This window comes from Schistosoma mansoni, chromosome 4 (assembly GCF_000237925.1).
Source record: "Schistosoma mansoni strain Puerto Rico chromosome 4, complete genome".
Lineage (NCBI taxonomy): Eukaryota > Metazoa > Platyhelminthes > Trematoda > Strigeidida > Schistosomatidae > Schistosoma > Schistosoma mansoni.
Window position 1 is genome coordinate 9325705 of NC_031498.1, and position 16653 is coordinate 9342357.

The window sequence follows — 16653 nt, forward strand, 5'->3', positions numbered from 1 at the left end:
TAAGTAATACATAAAATCTGAAATAATTTCTATTCACAAAATATAAAAGCAACATTCATTGCTAAATCTTAAACAGAAAATCTAAGATATCTTGCAAGAAAATTTTCAATTTCTTAATTTGACAATAAGACAAGCAATTTTATAAATAAACATTATATAATAACAATTTTGTATTCGTTACGTTTTGAATAATATAGACGTAAAATTAAAAAAAGAAGAGCAAAGTGTGTATACAATAACCTCATAGATTAATTAATATATACTATATACACATTCATAGATGAAAAATAATTGACTGGATTTACATTGAATATAAGATAACTGAGAGGCAAAGGGTAAGATAGTTCCTGTTAATTTTATTCATAAAAACGTGTATAACGGGTACATTTTTGGTTAGAGTATTTATTAGCTTTCCTATTCATATAGGAATAATACGTAGTAATAGGATTAGTATTAGTTATAGAAAAAGTATAATCCACTATAGATAATTACTATTCATACAAATATTAGCCAATCAAATTTAGACAGATAGGGAGTGGGTGGAATTTTGCATTTGATTTAAGATTGGTTAATTTAATTCGAATAGTTGAATGAATAAAGTCAAACAGCGTAAATGGTCAATTATTGATGAATGGAAGTCATTCATTTTACCAATAACAGTAAATAACGAGTAGAATAGAGCAGTTTTATAGAATATTAATCAATAATCTTACTGTACCACTTTGATAATGATAATGTTCTATCTATAAGGTATATTTACAAGTTAGTAATGTTATATATATATATATATATATATATATATATATATATAACATTCTAATCTCTGAATAATTGCTAACATTTAGCTAATGAAATAACAATAAATGCTGAAAGGATAAGTATATGCACGGAAATTTAAGTATTTACACAGTAGGAATTTAGTGCATAATATGACTTGATTAAATGAAAGTATATAGGAAGAATGATAAACAACATTTATTGTGTAGTTGAATTAAACCATTAGCTAACTACTACTATGTTTTACATCACAGGTAAATGAGAATGGTTCACATTGACGGTTTTTTTATTTAATGGATAAGCAGCTAGAACATGATGAATAAATTCATATTGTTCATTACTTTGTACCATACCGCCACGATCTAATCTCATTCGACTGACTATTTTTAATACATCAACCATACCTTCTTTTTCAAGTTGTTCACAACCTATACATAAAGCAATAAAGCAACCAGTACGTCCAAGACCTGCACTACAATGTACAATAATTGGTGCATCTTCATGATCCAATTGATCCAATTCCATTTTTTGTAAAGATGGAACTAGTTTAGGACGATAAGATGAATTATGAAAACATTGAGAATCTGGTAATTTTTTACAATATGTAAAATTTACATCTTCATCAGTATTTTTTAAATCGGTTTCAGATTTATCTGTTAATTTTACTTTTGACGATGAACTAGCATTTTTACGACAAGCTTCGACAGCCTGTACAAGTTCAATTAAACTACGTACAGAAGCGGTAGCTTCAGGAGATGAATGATCAGGCCACGCAACATACCAGAAATGAATAACTTCTCTATTTTCTGTACCGCACTAGAAATATAAAGGAAATCATTAAGAAAAAATAGATTTAACTGCTTTTAGTTAATTAACTAACATAACAGAGTAAAAACAAAATAAATGAAATTATTTGCAATAAGCCTCAAAATTAAAAATTATCTTCCTCTAAATGGTTTATATACTCTATAAACAAATTAAGATATCGTTGAATAGAAGATTTTTCTAATATCTTTGAAAGTTATTAACAATCTAACATATTCGAAATTACGTTAAACAATAACTTAGCACTTAGATTTGTATAGTAATCAGCCAATCAGAAACTCTACATGTGACTTTTCACTTTCGTGATGTTTCTGGCAAAGCTTCTCTAGTAAACTCTGATTGGATAAATTGCTTCTTAGTGTTTCCTGAGCCTTTCTTTTCTTTTGCGAGAAGTTTTCTGGATCACCCCAACAAGAATAGGTAATCCTCACAGGATCCACACATCCGAACTAAGACTGCGCAAATTTCAGTTAAACATATCAACAACCTGACAATACAAACCATTTCAAATCGAACTAAAATCCATATTTGTTGCACAAGTGAGTGGCCATGTGGACTCAGTAGTGAAGTGGATAACGGGATGGCATTTGAAGAGGATTATATCCAGTTCAAGTATCGGAATGAACATTAACCCTGAGATGCAGGTACGTGTAGCTAACGAGTTTCAAAAAGAAAGAAACACACATATTGGATTCCGCTACTAGCCACATTTCAGCTATCGTATATAAACACTAAACAGTCAACTAATTTGAACGTAAACTTGTTTCTTTTTCAACCACTTTCTCTAACTGATAGTTTTTTTTGTTTTACTAGTTAAAAAAGACAATAAACATAAATTGAAGTATTCATCATTGTCAATTTCCCGATTGTTTTAATTAGTTGATATTATCAATTCGAAGGAAACTAACTAAACATAATAGCAAGATTTGAGTGAATAACTAGAATAAACATTTAAAAGGTTTCAACGAAATGAATTTCATAAAAATTATGAAATGAACACCATCTCATTGACAATTATTAGCGACTACATATAGATATTATTATTATTAGACAGAGAGCAAAATAGATTATAATTATAGGCTTAACAGAAGATGAATTAATTGATTTTATTTATACCATATAAGTTCTAATATATTAAGTCACCAAATCTAGTCTTTCACTCTGAATATGGATGTTACCCTATAGAAAATGTTTTACTCTATGCTGTAAGATAAGTCCAATTAACCTTATATAATCCCATTGTTACTGATTTTAAAAAAATTAGGTATATGTGTATAACCATACTACTGAAGAATTCATACAGTAGATCTACTTGCTGCTTATAAGAATTAGGGGAACAGACTAAAATGAAAGCTGCCTCTCTCAAGACTACATATAGATTAATTCTGTTTTGTATATTAGTTCAGTGGTAAGCCAATTAAAAATTGTTCAACTTTCGACAATACGATCTGGAGATCGAACATCAACCCTAATAACTTAAGATAAATGGATGGAATAATGTCACCAGTCTTTTTATAAGAAAAAAATGAACCTTGTACTTGGTTAATGAACCATATTAGATGATCAAATATTTTATTAGAATGAGTTTTTTTGGAGATTGTAGTAATTCTAATAGTTGAATTCATGAGTCAATGTAAGCTAGACCACCATGAAAAACCTGGAAGCACATCAACTCATGAATTCAACTATTAAAATCAATACAAACTTCCATTCTAATAATAATCATCATGTGCTCACTAGTGACTGGCTTAAAAATGGGTTTGCTGGAATTCTAGTGAGAAGCTGTGACCAGCAGAGTTCAATCCGTGTCGGATAGAGACAGGTATCTACTTTAGACAATGGATGAATGGTTGCACAAAATCATGGATCAATTGAAGTTAGACATTAACACCAACGGATGCCGACTCAGTGGTCTAGAGGTTAAGCGTTCGCATGCGAGACCGAAGGTCCTGGGTGTGAGTCCCACATGAGTGATCATGGATACGCCCTGCTGAAGAGTCCCATACTAGAACGAAACGGTCATCCAATGCTTTCAGGTTTTCAATGGTGGTCTAGCTTTAATTGACTCATGAATTCAACTATTGAGATCAAATATTTATTTAATAAGTACACTGAAATTTATATATATATATATATATATATATATATATATATATATATATACCAGAAATGATGCTTACAGTTAATCGCAGATGACGTACTATATATCCATCATGTCTTTCCAACGACAACACACTAACACTTATATTTCCAAATGTTTTGCTGGTACCAGGCAATGATATAGATTGATAAAAATTTATACCTCGATCATCAGATGATTTTCCATTGTTTTGATTATCAGTTATGTTATTGTTATACTTATTGCTAGAAAATATTACATTACTATTATCTGTTATTGAAGATTGGTCATCTACACTTGCTATGCCACTATCGTGTAAATGTTTTGACGTATCTATTCCACTACGGAGAACTCCTCCAATTGGTGCAGTAGTAGTAATAATAGAACCAGTTGAAATAGGTGAGCTAATATTAGTTGTATCAATATCAAACTGTTCGTTTGAATGCTCACAATGATATGATGATGTTGAAGATTGTGAGAAGAATGGTGATGATAAACTTTGTAATAATGGATTAGTTGAAATATTTGCAACTTGTGTAGCATTTGTTGCAACAATAGTTACAGATGATAAAGGATTATTGTTATTATTATTATTATTAGTAGTAGTAGTAGTAATAGTAGTAGTATTAATATTATTGATCATAGCATCAGAATCAGGTGTGCATGGATCACTTTTGAATAATGGACTAGTAGTAAATGATTGACTTTCCACAAATGATAATACATCCTCCTCACCGGAAGAACCAGGTAAATATAACTCACATTTAACCTATAACAAAATAAAAACGAATGAAGTAATTATTCTTTTCAAATTACGAGTATAATTCATTTTCAAATAAGTATATATTGTATTACAGTGTGTGCAAAATGTATTTTCTTTTGATAGAAACAAAATCTACTAAGTTTGTACAATTGGTCGATCGTTACTGAGTGGTATGATCAGTCTCATGTTTGTCCTTGTCCTTTGTAGTATCGATCAGGTTCTATTGATCTGGTTGCAATATGCCCATCACCTAGTCTAAATAACCTGAAATGTAGATTAAGTAGGGTTTTCCGTTGACTGCTTCTGACCACATCAAATTAAATATGTTTCTTGTCAGTCATAGTTTTGTTATGATTAACAATTGGATTAGTTTACTACTAGTATTCTCATTGAGGTTCGAATCTAACAACAACAATATTTCCAAATGTAACACGATCAGGGAGTTATAATAACTATTCTCTTTTGTGTAAAGGCGAAAAGGAACAGGTTCTTGCATTATGTTGGAGCCGATGTGATTGGACTGTCATTAGTGAAAGCAGTTGTATTATCTAGTCCGATAATTGATTAACTCTGTCAGATTGCCAATGACCTTGTATTGGCCAATGAAAGATGCAATAACGTTTCTTGATGAATGACAGTGAGATAACGACCATGATTAATACCTAACACCTATTGCCCCAGGATTCAGCTATCCACACTATTCTGCCTGATAGCCAGGACAGGACTAAAACATAGCAAGTAGAAAAACTTTTATTGTATAGTTCAGTTCCTAACTCACAACTAGTGTAATAGCATCGGTCTATCCATTACTTAACCGTACATAAATTAAAGATTACAATGTAAACATAAATACAATATAAGTGAAAAAGAACTGAACACCAATACTGTCATAAATGAACAACAACTTAAGGAAGGCACAATACGGAATAATAGTTTGGGCACCCAAAGAAAGTTTGTAAACAAAAGAGAGTGTAAGGATTTCAATAATGCAAGTAACTAGTGATTATACAATAAGAGTGCAAACGATAATTTTTCGTAAGACATTTTCAAAAATTACAACTTTTGCAATATTTACTTCATTATAGCACTCTAATACGGTGAAAATATTTTATTACAGTCGTTAATTGTTTCTAACTGTTCATATTTATGTGTAGAGAAAAAAACAAAATGAATAAAAACTTTATATCGGTATTTACTCGCATGTTTTTCTTAGGGTTTCAATAGTTTGTAATCACAATTGACAACTAACTTTTTCAACTACATTCTTTTTAAAACAAGACAATAAAAAAGTAAAACACCAATCTAAATATGTACACATACTTGTGTGCATATGCACGTAACAGCCAAGTAGAGAATGAATAAACATTAATTTTGAAGGTGAAGATAAGAAAATGTTTACCTGCAGACAAGCTACTGAAGGTTAATGATGAGACATTGATTACACAACGATATCTATCACATCATTTGAAAAAGAGATTCAGTTGAATCATCTGAACACTGTCCAGCAAACAATGTTATATTACACGCAAAACAATTATTATCTTACAAGTCTCATTGATAGTAAATTAAAAACCAATGAGGATCATTGACTGGATGTGATTGATCTAACCTTAATTAAATAAATACTTTAAAGGTTACTTCTGAAAACTTTACAAGGAACAAAATCAACGCAATAATATTTCGATGACAGAATATGCTTTATTAGTACACGAAATCTAATAATGTCAGAGAATTCACATCTTGAATATTTTGTAGTACAACTCCAGTATTATTTACAAAGTAATACACATTGGGTAAGTGTAGAATTTGATGTCATAATCAAGTTGGCAAAATACAGATTTTAGATTATCTGAAGTATTGAGGACCAAATACAATACAAATAACTGCATTTTTTATAGTATCAATCAATTGATTAGACTAGAATTAACAACAGTTTTCATGTTGGATAATTAGTGTTGTTGAAGAGTGCATACAGTTTTTGATGTATAAGACCAACTTGATACTAGTCAAGAATTTTTCTCATAAATAGTACACTTAAATATGTGATGATTCATTATTTGGTAGATCATTAGAAATGTGAAAGTCTCTTCAAAACTTATACACAGAGTTAGTAAACACTACGTCAATCACCAATGTATTTGTAGTTTTACTAACAACAACAATAAATCTAATACTGCATAAGAGCTATCCATTGTAACATAATTGTTTATTCATTTGTCGTGGTTGTTTGAATCTTTTTATTTACATGGAGGACAGCAATTGACCAGTCTCTCTTGACATATACGCATTATGTGTGGATAACCTCTATATTGCCAGTAAACTACAGTCGTTATAGGCAGCAATCTCCGCGCAGGATGCACATATACAAAAAGAGACTGATAAGCCACAGACCTAAAAATCAATGCAAAGATTCAAACAATCAGTGTATAAGAGTTAAAACTAAAGTTCACCCCGTTGCACAAACCAGTGGTTATCTGGACTCAGTAGCTAAATGGATAACGTAATGGCGTTTGAAGTGAACGGTTGTGGGTCGAGTCCCAAGGTGTATTTCAACTTTGTGATGAAGGTACATCCAGACGATGAGTCGCAATCAGGAAGAAACGCGCATCCTAGATTTCAATGCTACCCACCACTCACCTCTGCTTATGAGAGTTGTGTTATGCTTTAATCTGAATTCCATGAGATTAATAAAATAAGAGATCCAAAACATTTATAACACAATTACTGGATGCTTATTCTCAATGAGCGGAAAAGAAGAACATTTTGGTGACCACAATTCTAGTCAACAAAATTCAGTTTTAGTCAGTTTTTACACCAAATACATTAATTACTAATTTAACACTAGAGGCATGATATTTCTTTCTCACTTTATTCATATACACATATATTTCTAGACATAACTGAATGCAAATGAATATTGTCTATTTGGTGACCTTTATTTTCATCTTTACGTAATTATATGATCTGATACGATGATATCTTCAACAGACAGTTTATCTGAACAACGATACCTTCATAGAATAGCTGAAATGTGGCTAGTAGCGGAATCCAATATGTGTGTTTCTTTCTTTTTGAAACTCGTTAGCTACACGTACCTGCATCTCAGGGTTAATGTTCATTCCGATACTTGAACTGGATATAATCCTCTTCAAATGCCATCCCGTTATCCACTTCACTACTGAGTCCACATGGCCACTCACTTGTGCAACAAATATGGATTTTAGTTCGATTTGAAATGGTTTGTATTGTCAGGTTGTTGATATGTTTAACTGAAATTTGCGCAGTCTTAGTTCGGATGTGTGGATCCTGTGAGGATTACCTATTCTTGTTGGGGTGATCCAGAAAACTTCTCGCAAAAGAAAAGAAAGGCTCAGGAAACACTAAGAAGCAATTTATCCAATCAGAGTTTACTAGAGAAGCTTTGCCAGAAACATCACGAAAGTGAAAAGTCACATGTAGAGTTTCTAAATGGCTGATTACTATGCTGCTAATATGTTTGGTAACATTCCAGAATTTTCGGGAAGACCCAAGGTCTTCTAAAATACTATAAAAACCCTATATTTTCTGTACATGAATGAACCTTTGGGGTAAAGTGCTTCTCGCATATTTTGCGCCTTTTCTCTCATGTTCAAGTCGCTGTGTAGATTTAGCTTGGTCGTTACGAGAAAAGCTTAGGAACCGAGTATAGCGTTCAATTACCAAGATTTATCAATTCTACATAGACTTGTGAAATAATTGCTATATCGATGTAATCTCCACAGTATGCACATATACCAACTAAGATTGATCGAATTTCCGTTAAAGATGTCAACAAAGGGACAATCTGAATCATCTCAAATTGAATTGCAACAAATTTAACTATAAAAGGATATAAATAATCAATCTGTGAGTGATTTTAATTCATTTTGTATTCTTTATTTAAATCTTCCCATGGATATTTAGGACTGCAATTGATCGGTCTCTCATTGGCATATGTGAATCCTGTGCGGATTTCCCCGATACTACCTTAGGTCATTATAAGCATTGCATTATAAGAAAATATGTATGGTGGCTAGCAGTGTAATCCAGGACGTGAGTTTTGTCTTGTTCGAGACTTATCAACTGGATGTAACTGCATCCAAGATTTGATTTTAAATCTGTGACTCTGGGATGAACCTACATCCAACTGACGAGTCCCGATTAGGATAATACTCACGTCCTGGATTCCACTGCTAGCCACCATCCATCTTTGCTTATGGGTGATTCTATTTTGCTAAAATATAATCATTTTATATTGTAAGATCCATTCTGACAAAAAATAAACAATTCAATTCTTACACAAAATCTGCAAGCAAATGAACGAACAACTCCTCCTGTAGCTCTATAAGGGTTACTGCCGGTCTCAAGCCCGGGTAAAGGGGTAGAATTGCGCATGAGGTCGACAACCGCATTCCGTAGAGAAATTTTTCTAGAAAAGCCCCAACCAGATTAAAGAAATTAGACCATACAGCCTTCCTTCGAGATGCTGACAAACTCAACTAATTTAAGATAGCTCTCAAAAACAGGTTTCAAGCCTTACATGATCTACTCGAAGAGAAAACTACTATGGAAGATAACTGGAAAGGGGTGAAAGAAGCACTAACTTCGCCGTGTCAGGAGGTTCTGGGCCGCAAGAAGCATCATCATAAGGAATAGATCTCTGTGGAAACCGTGGAGAAGATTCAAGAAAGGAAGAACAAGAAGACAGCAATGAACAATGGTCGAACACGAGCAGAAAAAGTCAAGGCACAAACTGAGTACACGGAAGCAAACAAGAGAGTGGAGAAGAGCATTAAATTCGACAAGCAGAAATACATGGGAGAACTAGCAACGACAGCGGATAAAGCTGCAAGAGAAGGAAATATGAAACAATTATATGATACAACGAAGGACACTATGGATCATCGTCGACAATCAGTTGAATGGAACTCGTCATTATACAGCAACTTCATTGATTTTGAGAAGGCGTTTGACAGTGTGGACAGAACATCATGGGAACTTCTTCAACACTATGGAGTTCCTAAGATTGTCAACATTATCCAGTACGACAAGCTACAGTGCAAAGTCGTGCATGGAGGACAGCTGACTGATACATCCCAAGTAAAAACCGGAGTCAGACAAGGCTGTCTACGGAGATGAAACGTGGAGAACTACTACAGCCATCATTAAGAAGGTATAAGTATTTATAAACAGTTGTCTACGCAAAATACTCAACATTCACTGACCGAATGCCAACAGCAACAGCCTTCTGTGGGAGAGGACAAACCAGCTTCCAGCTGAAGGGGAAATTAGGGAAAGACGTTAGAAATGGACAAAACATACATTACGGAAATCACCAAACTGCATATCGAGGCAAGCCCTAACTTGGAATCCTGATGAGAAGCGGAAAAGAGGAAGGCCGAAGAATACATTACGTCGGGAATGGGAAACAGATATGAAAAGGATGAATAGCAACTGGAAAGGATTGCCCAGGACAGGGTTGGATGGAGAGTATTGGTGGGCGGCCCACGCTCCTCTATGAGGGGTAACAGGCGTAAGGAAAAAAAAATGAAAGAACAATTTTCGCTTAGTTATGCTCAATATTAATTTCGCCAATCTCATTAACGGTAAAACTCGATATTTTGAGGAAATACAGTAATTGAGTTTTCAATGAACAAGACTCAGAATTTATTTATTTATATGACAGAAGTCAACATAACTACTATTATATATATATGTGTAATCAGGCATAAATTAATACCAGGACATACCTGCACACACAAACTGTCTACTTGAAAATACACACAAACAAATTGCGTATGGTAGCAATAGCATACAAAATAAACATTGAACACAATATATAGTTATGTAAGTTGAAGTGTGACCACATAAAACGTTTTTAAAAAAGCATAAGCAAAATCTGCTCAAGTCACGTGCATGCACACATATACACATACAAAATGTAATCCGATTATATAAAGAATAATAATAACTGGAAATGCGTAGGTGGATAAAAAAATCTAAGACACAGCTTATGAATGATGTATGGTCCACCTCGATTTAATTTTCATTCATTCAAATAGAAAATATTGATACCATCCATAAACCAAACGAAGATTATTATATGACAGCAGAAGTGTGTAGGTGGAGCGTGATATTATTATCAAATAATAATTTTAAGAGAAACACTCAATAATTAGCTTATTCTAATTGTCGAATTCATAAGTCAATGTAAGCTAGGTCACCATTGAATGGTTGAGCAGCATTCATGAGCCGATGGAAGTTAGACATTAACACCGTTGGATGCTGACTCAGTGGTCTAGAGGTTAAGCATTCGCGCGCGAGACCGATGGTCCAGGGTCCGATTCCCGTGTACGGGCTCGTGGATGCGCACTGCCGAGGAGTCCCATACTAGGACGAAACGACCGTCCAGTGCTTCCAGGTTTTCAATGGTGGTCTAGCTTACATTGACTCATGAATTCAACTATTAAAATTACTACAAACTCCAGAAACCCCATTCTGATCACAGTCAATGTATTGTTACATAGCAAACACATTGGACTTTACCGACTAATTGACTAACATAACTTTCAATTAACATTACTAATTTTATAATGATGTTAGTTATGTCAGGTTGGACAGATAGATGATAAAAATATAATAATTGTGAAACAATACTAAATTGATACTAATTCATTTAAGTTATCTTGTACAAATTGATCAGTGGTTTCACTAATTTATAGGATACTCAATCGGTATTCGAAACAATAGTTGTTCAACTCTACTACTAATAATACAGCTTTACACTGTTTTATGAATCTCAGTTTAGATTTCATATGTGAAAAGATACTAACTTGGAGCGATTACTAATTCTGAGAATTTAAATCTCTAGAAATATGTCGAACAATACACAAACAGCATATATTTTTGGTATATGAATATGCGTATACCATTACTTCTTAGAACAGGAATGTAGGTATTGATTATATATATATATATATATATATTCATAAAGGAGATAGCTTACTTCTTTATTTTCAACCAATTTTGTAATCATAACGATGGTCGGTGCACGAGAATACCATACCATACGCCAAAAATCATTTATTGTGTGTGGCATAACACCCTGAGTAGCAATAAATGCATTTGGACGACTTTTATAACCCTTTTCAAATTGATTCGTACCCATCCATTCAACATTGATTTTCACATTTTTTTGAAAAACAAAAACAATATTTACAAGATAATTAACAATAACATTTAACATGACAAAGTGTTAAATTTTTAGTCAAGTTTACGAATATAGTGTCCAAAGCTAAATTAACGGGACGAGCAATAAAGTAATAAGAATAAAATTATTTAACGATTGCATACTGAGAATTTATAAAGATGAAATGTTCAGACTGAAGATCACATAACAGAAATATTTTCAAAAGATATCGGTATTGATTGATTGGTTGATAACCTGATTAACTATAACTTGAATAGACAACAAAAATGCCTTCTAAATAAAATCATACATAAGTAAGATAATAATACAAGGTGAAAAAACTGTGATATCAGTAGATGGTATAACGACAATTGTACACCATGAACAATTATTTAATTTAAATAAATTATATATCTGTAATATCCCAATGAGTAGAAAAATTAGATTTTCTGACGTTTCGTGACTCAGTGTAAGCCACGTCTTCAGAGAATAATTTAATTATTTATCCATTTGCATGAAATGGATAATCTTCAATCAGATAATAATCAGCTCAAGTTTCAAGGTATATGTAAATACCATTATAGGTTACACAATTTACATAAAGATCTTAAAAACTTACATGACTCCAAAATTACATGAATTTTGTCAGACCAGAAATAGATCTATAGTGATTTTATGATTTTTTTTTATCTCATTATCACTTGAAAATTTCATTTAAATTGTGAACCGATTAATGATAGATCACCATTGGGAACCTGGAAGCACTGAACAGCTAACCCGCCCTAGTATGGGACTCTACAGAAGTGTGCATCCACGGACCCTTGCACGGGAATCGGACCCTAGACCATCGGTTTCGTGTGAGAACCCTTAACCTCTAAACCATTGGGTCCGCATCTGGTGGTATTAATGTCTATCATCAATCAATCCACTACATTTTACGACGATCTCCCATGATCTCCGGATGGGTCACTGTCTCACATACGACACAGATAAGCTCCACTGGTCAAGGCTTTTTCACTAGAACTCCAAAAATTTACTCTCGAAGCTAATCACTAGTGGGCACATGAGGTCCAGGGTTCGATTTGCGTGTGCGAGTCCGTGGATGTGCACTGTTGAATAGTCCCCTACTACGACAAAACGGCCGTCTAGCGATTACAGGGTTTCAAATAGTGGTCTAAATTAGATCGGTTCATGATTTCAATGAGATTCAACAACCTCCATAACCACTTACTGATATTTAAAAATTTACCTCTACTAATTACTATTACTGACATAAGCCTGTCGAATATTGTTCCTATGAACTTTTTGCAAATAAACAGAATAATTCCAGTAATACAAACATAATCATCTCAACTCAACGCTATAGGTCGGTCGTCAAATAATATCCATTGATTTGAAATTAACTACATTCACAATGACGAAAATGAGCATGATGATCCGTATTGCATTAAACGATAGTTATTAGAGGCAAAATGGTTCGTGACAGATGAATATGCTCAAAGCAAAAATAAAATATGACAACATTATTAATTTTATTATCAATAACTTATTTACCAGGTACTTTACTCATTTGGGTATGAGCCACACTCTTACGGTAAGAGATGATAATACTATCCGATTGCCCAGACCGAAACAGACGGGGCAGTATTCTGTGAGGACGGTCCACGGGTGAAGCTGAGATAGCTTTTAGATCGAAAGACGGAAGTAGCACCAGGTTTGACGGTTAACAATTCTTTGGCCTTCGTACATTCTCCCAATTCTTTTTTAAAAATGTTGTGGTGTCTTTGCAGCACGGCATTTCTCTGGTTGCACTCTAAGGAGTTGTCAGTTGTAATTTGTCTGCAGATGCTGTTAATAGAATGGTCTGCTAGTTTAAGTGTCTCTATAAGATCTAACCCCAATAAGTCGAGTGCCGGATTCTTCGTAAGGTATACTGTTGTATTTGTCGTTACAGCACCTTTAGAAACAATGCATGGTACTTCTCCAACAATATTTAACTTCCCACCAGATGTGCTGTGTGCCAGTTGTGTTGTTGGATGCACTGTGGGTCTCCCAATCTTCCTCCAAGTTTCTGGGCTGATTAGAGTAATATTAGATGCCGTATCAGGTTGAAGGCGAGCACGCTGTTTGTTAATATCCAAGGTAACATACTTTCTTTGGCGGTAAATTCGTGCTTTGTTATGTGATACCAATATTTTGTTAGTTAATGCGCCAGATCTGTATTTCTTGAAGTATAATTTCGAAGAATGCTATTTGTGGGTTCTTTTTCTGCAGTTTATTTCTTTATACCCCTTACGATGACATTTTCTGCAATAATTTTCTTTATACGGGCAGAACCTCTTATAGTGCCAACCTTCACATGACCAGCATGGAGATAAGGGCTGGTTGTCTGTGAGTGATACTTTTCTTGGGCATAAATCTTTATTTTCACTTACAGCATGAACGTGTGGCGAACGGCTATTATTTTGAACCATGAAAGTATCGTGTTTCAAGTTTAACAGTCTTTGGCACTCCGCGGTTACTTCTTGTAATGTTATGTTTGGACACTGTTCAATTGTGCTCAAAATTCTGGTTCTGATATTAGCATCTTCAGAAGGTTGTAGGCTGCACACAAATACGAAACATTTAAACTGATCTCCTGTCATTGTTGATAGTTTGAAGCGCTCACACTCGTGGTTTAATAAACCGGCATGCCTCACCCAGTCATCCTCAGCTGCTTTTGTTATCTTGAGACATTGATAACGAATATTGAACAAGGATGACTGTTCAGCAAAGATTTGCGACAAAATATCAATCGTTTCATCAAAAGAAAAATCTCTTGCATTCTTTGGAAGGATGAAATTACTGTAGCGTTCATGTTCAACCGTGCCAAGTTTTCATAAGAGAATTCTGACCTTGGCGGCGTCATCAAGCTTTCTAAGGTCGACCTAGAAATTAGTGTCTAAAACTCTAACGTCTTAACCACTGAGCCACTACTCACAGTAAATTGGAAATAAACATCCACGACTATACCCGGGATCGAACGCAAGACCTTTAGTCTCGCTGTGAGTATTTAGCTTCTGGACCACTTAGGTTAAGAAGAAAAGACTTGTTTAGTAGTGTAAAAATAATGTTACTTCAAAGACATCCTCTTTTAGCAAGAGCGTTAACTGAATATTTTATTGCCAGTTACCTGTACAAAACGAACAGGATTATATATATATATATATATATATATATATATATATAATTAGACTTACTTTAATATAATTTGCATTAATATTAATATAGCTGGAAGTTATATCATTGTTGATAACAGGTAATATAACACGAGTTGAGAAGTCTATTTACAAAAGTAAATAAAAAAGATTACCAAGATAACTAGGAACGAAGAGAGAAAACTATAAAAAAAGAGCAACAATAGACACAGTAAAAATAATAAAATCTAAAAATCACTTTTGTTATAGGTTGATATCAGTTCGGGAACCAATTGAAAATCAGCGAGACAATAAAGAGTTGTTTTCTTTTTCTTCTAACTAATTTGATACTCACTAGCAGTGTAAATTAAAGATTTCGACATTTTATCGAAATCAGCAAAACTTGATTCTTATGGTAATCACAAAACTACAAAGCAAATGAGACAGAATTCCGTTCGGTAATTTTTAAATTCAATTGATTTGTGATAAGCAGCGACGATGGGAGTTACCAGTGATTATTTCATGATGAAGTCGACTAGCAGATTAGCTATCATATTAGTGACAATACTTATGATCTAACAAAATATCACCCTCTGAATCCGACCATTTTTGAAATCATGTGTGATTCATACCAGAACCGAATACATTGATTCCTATTTACCTATGCCCTTCAACCCTAGCGGGGAATGGGCTCCAGACCAGAGATCTGCAACCAACTCTGTCATAAGCTCTTCTTTCTAGTCTTTCCCAAGTGATACTCACTCCTCTGATGTCTGACTCCGATTCTCAGAGCGACATTTTTCTTTATCTGCCTCTTTCCCGCTCTTCTTGAGGATTCCAAGCTAAGGCTTAACTCGATGCAGTTTGATTTTCGTACGGTGTGACCTATCCGTCTCGAGTGTCTCTTCCTAATTTCCTGCTCAAATAGAAGCCGTTCTGTTCGCTGACACACTGGGTTATTTCTCATGGTGTCTCGCTAATAGATATGGAGTATTTTGCCTAGACAGCAGTTTATAAAAACCTGTCACTTTTTGATGATGGTTGTAGTTCTCTACGTTCTAGCTCCTCACAATGAAACTGTTTCGTCATTTGCACTTAAAATTCTGACTTTGATGTTGGGTGACAGTTGTTTTGAGTTCCATATGTTCTTCAGTTGTGGAAATGCTGCTCTTCCTTTGCCAGTCCATGCCTTTATATCTGCATCAGATCACTCTTGTTCATCAATGATGCTTCCCAGATATGTGAAAGTCTCCACCTCTTCCACAGTTCCTCCATCAAGTGTGATCGTGCTGATGTTCTCTGTGGCACCATACAAAACCTTGCTTTTTCCTTATGTATGTTGAGGCCTACTGCTGAAGATGCTGCTGCCACACTGTCTGTCTTCATATGTACTTGTTAGTGTGTATGGGAGAGAAAGTTTAGGCCATATACGGATTCCAAATTGTCCAACTGGGCCCAAGATGTTTACTACATTCTGTGCTTCCCTTGAGATTTGGATGTCTTTATAATTCAGTCGACAATCAGAAGAAAGTGGAAAGGCTAGAGTAAGTAGTCTTGTCTGACATCAGTCTTCATTTGGAATGCGTTTATGAGCTGTCCTCCAGACACAACTTCCCTCGTAAGATTTCAACATGATGGCGACAATCTTGTCAGGCACTCCATAATGTTATGAGAGGTTCCGCGAAACTTTCCTATGTACACTGTCGAATGCTTTCTTATAGTCGAAGAGGTTGATGTATAGTGACGAGCTCTATTCAATCGGGTGCTTGGCAATACTCCAAAGTGT

At 34.2% G+C, this 16653-nt stretch overlaps 1 protein-coding gene across 1 annotated transcript in view; it reads right to left on the reverse strand.

Moving 5' to 3' along the window:
• Positions 1–715: 715 nt before the first annotated feature.
• The window catches only part of Smp_158400 (putative receptor protein tyrosine phosphatase r (pcptp1)), a gene marked incomplete at its 5' end in the record, with an annotated part of 35681 nt that continues 19743 nt past the window's right edge, over positions 716–16653 (reverse strand). The window contains 5 exons of the mRNA XM_018796747.1: positions 716–1593; positions 3783–4252; positions 4394–4490; positions 11509–11646; positions 14931–15013. Coding sequence (XP_018651858.1) covers positions 1021–1593; positions 3783–4252; positions 4394–4490; positions 11509–11646; positions 14931–15013 — 1361 coding nt within the window. The 3' untranslated portion in view covers positions 716–1020. The remainder of the gene's footprint in view (positions 1594–3782; positions 4253–4393; positions 4491–11508; positions 11647–14930; positions 15014–16653) is intronic.